The 6,794-nt window shown below is 42.9% G+C and overlaps 1 protein-coding gene across 1 annotated transcript in view; it reads left to right on the top strand.

The window, feature by feature from the left end:
* The window catches only part of LOC104957426 (cell adhesion molecule 3-like), an 18,740-nt gene that overhangs the window by 6,044 nt on the left and 5,902 nt on the right, over positions 1-6,794 (top strand). Inside the window, exons 4-6 of the mRNA XM_010785092.1 lie at positions 4,145-4,317; positions 5,083-5,118; positions 5,553-5,564. Coding sequence (XP_010783394.1) covers positions 4,145-4,317; positions 5,083-5,118; positions 5,553-5,564 — 221 coding nt within the window. The remainder of the gene's footprint in view (positions 1-4,144; positions 4,318-5,082; positions 5,119-5,552; positions 5,565-6,794) is intronic.

The following is a 6,794-nucleotide window of genomic DNA, read 5'->3' as shown; positions in this document are numbered from 1 at the left end:
TGTCTGTGTGTGTGTGTGTGTGTGTGTGTGTGTGTGTGTGTGTGTGTGTGTGTGTGTGTGTGTGTGTGTCTGCAGAGGCGAGACAGGGAGCGTGCTCAGCTGTGTGCACCGCCGCTTGTGGATGAGCTAGTGTCCAATCAAATCAGATACAGGTTGCCCCCGCTGCTGTCAGTCAAAACCCAATCACCGCGACGACACCTTTCCTCCGCCACACCCATCCCCTCTCCCCCACCTCCCCAATCAAACTCAATGAATGCCACACTCCTCTCTGTGGTCACATCCTGTCAGGTTCAAATGAATAACGCTCCGTATCAAATCCGATCCTGTGTTTCCTCGTCGCCCGGCAGCGAGAGCTTTCTAATAGAAGAGAAAGGAGTTTGTGCTCTACATTCTATCATGTTTCTTATCTATTCAATCAGCAGGAGCACCGCAAGTGCTTGCATCACATTTCTGAATCATTTAGCCACAGACTGTTCACTTACCGTTACAGCTGAAAAGCCTTGCATAACTTTCGCGTGAAAGCTTCCTTACGTGTGCAAGGTCATTGTCACGGTTACAAAACAGCAGCTGACAGGTAACAAGATTACAGTAATCTGCAAACTGGATAACGATAAGACCCACTATAATCTATACTTCTACTTATAGATTTCTCTTTTTATGTTGTTTACAAATCCCATAAAAAACACTTTAACTAACAATCGTTTACTAAAAAAGTTTGATATAGCCTACTTTATTCTGCTCTTGTGATTAAAAACTCTGAGCCACTTCCTCTCTGACTTGTTGTAGTGCGCTGATTTGTGGACCTAATGTGTATTAATCCGCATCTGAAAATAGTCCCCAACAGATGCTCTCCTATTTGAGTTACCTTTGCAAAGCTGTTTAAAAAAACATATACAGTACAGGGTGTCCGCGGGGTCTTAAAAAGTATTCAAAGTTGATTAATCAATTTAGCGAAAATTAAGGCTAAAAGGTATTAAAAAGGTAAAGTGTGTCGCCAATGTAACCGGTTAAAACTCAAAGTGGCGATGAGGTCTTAAAATGTATGGAACGGGTCTTAAAAAAGGTCTTAAAAGGCATTAGTTTAGGACGGTTTTTGGCGCGATGTTTAGAGCGTTGGTCAAGGGGCGTTGGTGAACTCCAGTTCGAATCCCGCCTCGGCCGCCATTGCGTCAGGCCGTTGTGTTGGGCAAGACACTTTACCCGCATTTGCTCCTGTGGGTAATGTCCACAGCAATGACTCTTACATGTCTAATATGTGTAATGTGTAATTGTAAAGCGCTCTAATACAGAATGTAATGCATTATTATTATTACATTTGACTCCAGGATTCCTGCATATAGGCCTACCCTGAAATAGTATTAATAGAAAGTCATTATTCTATTAAAATATACATAATCTTCTAATTGTATTTGTAAAACATCCTTAAACCTACATTACATTATGCTTTCGGCCAATAAGGTGAAGGGCAATTTGTTGTAGTCATACATTTTAACACCTAATAAAGGTGTTATGGCGAACTAGCTCACAGTGGCTTGTTTGCACCTATAGCGGACACATTAGCATTCATTTAGAGTTGTGTGAGCAAGGCAAATATTAACTCTCGCTGTGGCTTATATAAAGTGGCACTAACTCCAGAGAGAAGCTGCTGTCCTTCTGATGTTTGCTGCTGGCAGGAAGTCCAAGTACATCCGAATTGTTTTGCCTTTTGTGTATTCAAACACACGGATGAGAGCTACACGATTTCATTAATCAAACTGTTTATGTTAAACCAAAAGCTTGAAAACTCTTTAAAGTGCAGAGGCAGGTAATTAATCATTTTATCCTTTGTTTTTTATTTTAAAAAAGAGTAATTAGAGCGCTGTTAAATATGTTAATCTTCTGCAGGATTGTTGGTCTTCTCAGGGATTTGGGACATAAGAACAATATAGAGTGCTTATCCTTTAATCATCCTAACTGTTAACATACTGATCAGACAACAATTGCTTTTGGTATCATAGATCAGTGTTGGGTTATAAAATGTTGAGACATTAACATAATTTAGCAAAAACACCCAATAGCGCGTTCTTTACCCTGATAATGATTACAGCTTGGAGAGGGAGGAATATGCTGTACCCATAATTACAATAAAGAATGACTTCAAGCGTATCATGACTTTTGTGCAGTGTTTATTAATGCATGCGAGCTAATTGAAAAGTGTCCACCCAAGCAGAGCTCATAGCCAGGAATAAAACATGGATTTTAGACATGCATGGAGGGAACTGGTCTGACAAATGCAGCTTCGTGCACTTAAACTGACTGCTCTGACAAAGATTGAATTTTAAAGAGGTTCATATTCGTTTGTTGTGCCTCTACTGTGACATGTCTCCAGGCTTTAATGTCAAAAAGCTTTTTATTTTTCTCACACTGCCTGTGCTGCAGCTTCTCTTTTCACCCTCTGTCTGAAACCAGAGCCCAGTCTGCTCTGGTTGGTTAGCTTGCCGGTTCTGTTGTGATTGGTCAACCGCTTAGAGATGTCCCGCCCCTTAGCCTATCACGTACAATGTGTTGGAGCGCCAATAAGCGTGAGTGTTACACATACTTGCCAACCCTCCCGATTTTCGCGGGAGACTCCCGATTTCATTGCCCTCTCCCGGTTTCCTCCCGCTGTCCTATTTCTCCCTATTTCTGACTAAATCTGATTTACTCACGACTGTTTCCACTCTGACTTTAATACAGCTACACCATTGTTTGGTTTCCATGGTAGCGCGTCTCTTTAGTAGCTGAAAGTCTGAGAGGGTGAGGAAGATAGTCACAGCAAACTGAACAAGAATCGAAAAAAAAGGGCCTCTTTAAACATGATGTGTAATAAACAAACAAGTCTTTTTTGATTTGCATTTTAGCATTTTAAGGTGGTGTACAACAACATCTGATTCCAGTATTGCATGTAATTTGACATGAATATTAATTTGCCTCAGGACAGCTTACTGAACAGATATATATGTTTTAGATTTGTTAGGATTTGTATTCCTAAAGTAACACATATTGTAGACTTTGAGCTTCCTAGTCCACAGCCTCCCAAGTGTTTGCTCAGCAGCCGGTGTCAGGGGAGCAGACTTGTTTCTCTTTCTACTCAATTTGAGAAGCCCAGCAGCAACAACAGTTAGAATTATTCAAACTTTTGCCTTTTAGAAACATCCATAGATTAAATCTGATGGAGCTTGGTTTAAGAGATGTGTTAACGAGGCCATGATCTTAGGGCAGGAATACCGTGAACATACGTGACCGAGGAATAAATACACACACACACCGTCGGCTTCAACCGGAAGTGACACGTTTTATTGCGCATGTCCCTTTTATCACGGGAATACAGGAAGTGATTAGTATAAGAGTATTAAATAAACAGATTCATAAATTACAATTCATAATTCAACAACATGTATTATTTTTTCGCCTTTAACCGTAACTGTACAACCACAAATAGCTACCTGGCCTCCTTTGGGAATGTTACGGATTGCACCTTTAGGAGTCGCTGAGGGTTTCCTCACATTTTCCAAGAGCGATGAATCAGCCCGACCCTTCCAGGTCTGTCCCCGTCTCCGTCTCCCCGTCATTGTAATTACTGTACAGTGCTTAAGGACTCGAACATTTACATAATTGATTCTTTTATCAAGACACGTCTCGCTATCTCTCTCATACACAATCTGTTATGCAGAATGGATTTTTTAACAGGCTGATTTATATCTCTTTTCTTCTTCTATTCTTGTCCTCCGTTCCACAATTTTCTTCTTCTTTCATTTCACTTTTGCGACAACTCTCGGCCCTCTGTGCTGTCCATCATTCATCCTCTCCTTCTCCCTCAGTCCCTTCTCTATTTTCTCGCTGTGACATCCATCTTCTTCTCTTATTTGCTCTCACTTGCTCTCCTCTCCTTCTTTTATCTTTTTCTTTTCCCCATCATCGTTCCTGCCAGCCTCCCCTCTCCTCCAGCCATCTTTCTCTTTCCATCTCAACTTCACTCTTGATCGTTTCATCTTCTCCTGTTGTCCTGCAGCGCTTGTCGCGGCTCCCCCCTCCTCTCATCACTTCACCCCTCTTTTGATTTTTTACTTTTATTGACTTGGAAAACTGTACAGTTCAACTCAGTGTCTCTCTCCTGTCTCAACAGGCCTGCCGAATACAAGTGGGATAAGAAGGACGAAGTGCTCCCCCCACAGGCCAAAGTGGACGGTGCTTACCTGCGCTTCGAGAGTCTCAACAAATCAGACAATGGCGTCTACCTCTGCTACGCTGACAACGGCATAGGAAACAGCCAGGGGGAGTACACTCTCCTGGTGCAAGGTAACTAGGAACAGTGAGAAGAGGGAATTGGGATAGAGACGGGCCCCGATGTAGAGGAAGATGCCTTTTCTTTTAGTTCTCTTCATCACGTTTCTTTATTTCTGTCGTTTGTTGTGGCTTTTGCTTTTATTTCTTCCATCTTTTTTCTCTTCTGATTTTCTTTCGTTTCTTTCCTCCTATTTTTTATTTTTTTTGTCTCATCCAAACCGCGCCACCATAACCATCCAACCGCTTTCGCTCGTACTTGCGCTTCTTTTCCCTTTCACTTTTGATGTGTCCCGTGCGCTTCGATCCATGGTTCTTTTTGGCGCTTCGCTTGCTCATTTCCAACTTCTCCTACGCCTTCATCTTCCTCCTCCTCCTCCTCTTCCTCCTCCTCCTCCAAAGATCTCATGGAGCCAGACTCCCCCGACACCACCTCACCCTTCCTGGACTCTACAACCTCTCCATCTTCTTCCACAATCTCCCTTCCCACTTCCTCTCCTCTTGATGTTTTCTCTGGCTCCGGCTCTGATTACTCCCCCCTTCCTGACCTCACCTCCACCTCCACCTCCTCCACCTCCACCTCCTCCCCTGACTCCTCCGCATCTCCCACCCCCTCCACGGCTGACATGTCGACCGCCATCTTTGAATTGTCCTCCACTCCCCTCTCAAACGCCCTCTTCCACGACCTTCCTTCCTCTCCAACTTCTCCTACCACCTCCGCAAGCATCGCTCCCTCCCATGCCTCCTCCTCATCCAACTCCTCCTCCCTTATTCCCTCAGTTACCGTCGGGGTGATCGGAGTTTACAATTTCACAGGTAAAACCATCTGAGTTACACACTTGTACACAACAACAACAACAAGAGAGATGCGAGAAGCTTAGTAAATGGAGTGGAAAAACAAATACCATCCACTTTACTGTGTTTTTCTCCTTTCAATACACAAACTGTGCTTTTGCCGTGTGGAGCAGTGAAGGATGCTGGGAGTGTGTTTAACATTCACACACACGTGCAAACACACACTCAAAGCTATCAGAAGAATCAGAATGAATGAAAAAAATTGCCGTTTCTGAACTCATGTTTTTTTTTTTCTTGTTTGCCTCTATTTTCTTTCTGTTTTGAATCCCCAACCCCGCCCAAACTTTCCAACACACACTCTTCTCTTTCATCCATCCATCCATCCATCCATCCATCCATCCATCCATCTAACATCCAACAATCCATCAACTCATCCACTTGAAATGATGCCGCAGAGAACATTCCAGGTATACTTTTTTCACCAGTCATCTGTCGTTTTGACTTCCTGTCGTTCTCTCTTTTCGTCCACCTGTCTATCTGTCCGTCTGTCCACCTGTCTGTCTATCTGTAGCTCTGTCTATCTGTAGCTCTGTCTATCTGTAGCTCTGTCGGTCTGTCTGTTGTTGCCTGTCTGTCAGTCTAGAATTCTTTTTTTTTACTTTGAACTTCAGTGCTGAATATTTCATACTCCTGCCCACGTAATGCTTTGTTGTTGCTCATACATGCACACAGGCTCACACCACAAGCTCACACACACACACAGGTTCAGGAGAGGGCCCCGTGCCAGGCATCAAGCAGTTCAGAGCATAGCACGTGGCAGGAGAGACAGGCAGAATAGGGCCTGGTACACCCTTGGACAAGGCTGGATCTGTGGGACCTCGTGAGGCCAAGAGGCGTGGGCTCGCCTGTACTCCAACAAGAAATCTCCAGCACTACACTCAAAATATACATAACCAATCAAAAGAGGACACTTGGCTCTTCCTATGTATGAAGTATATGATACTGTGTGTTGCCGGTTTTTGGGGCTCTGGAAGGAAAATGTGAGACAGTTAACTGCTTGGAGTGGAAACTGCTCGCGGCCTGTGGAACACTGATCTCCAGAAACCTCAGCTGAGCAATTGTATTCCTTATCACAACTGAAATAAATCAGTTTTATTATAACCTTATGCCTGGTCCTGGTTTCACTGAGGAATTTGGAAACACAACAAAACACACACACACGCACACGCACACGCACACACACACACACACACACACACACACACACACACACACACACACACACACACACACACACACACACACACAAGAAGTACTCAAGTACTGTCTTACCTAAGTAAGAGTATCAATACTAAATTACTGTATGAAGGTACTCTGTTACAAGTAAACGTTATGCATTAAAAACATTTTTAATGACTTGACATACTGCCACTGGATGTCTTTACCTACAATTATATTTATATAGTCTGAATCTATAAAGTAACTGGTAATTAACACTGTCAGATACATGCAGTGGATTAAAAAGTACAATGTCGGCTTTCAAAAGATGGTCAAGTAAAAGTATGAAGAAGCATACATTTAAGTTCCTCAACATTGTACTTATTATTATTTGAGTAAATGTACTTAGTTACTTTCCACCACTGCCAGCATTCACACCAGGCATTGAGATATATCTGACAAAGACACACACACACACA

The sequence above is a fragment of the Notothenia coriiceps genome, unplaced genomic scaffold (assembly GCF_000735185.1).
Source record: "Notothenia coriiceps isolate Sejong01 unplaced genomic scaffold, NC01 NC01_scaffold00000283, whole genome shotgun sequence".
Classification (NCBI taxonomy): Eukaryota; Metazoa; Chordata; class Actinopteri; order Perciformes; family Nototheniidae; genus Notothenia; species Notothenia coriiceps.
Note: the sequence above shows the minus strand (reverse complement) of the source record. Positions and strands in the feature narration are given on the sequence as shown.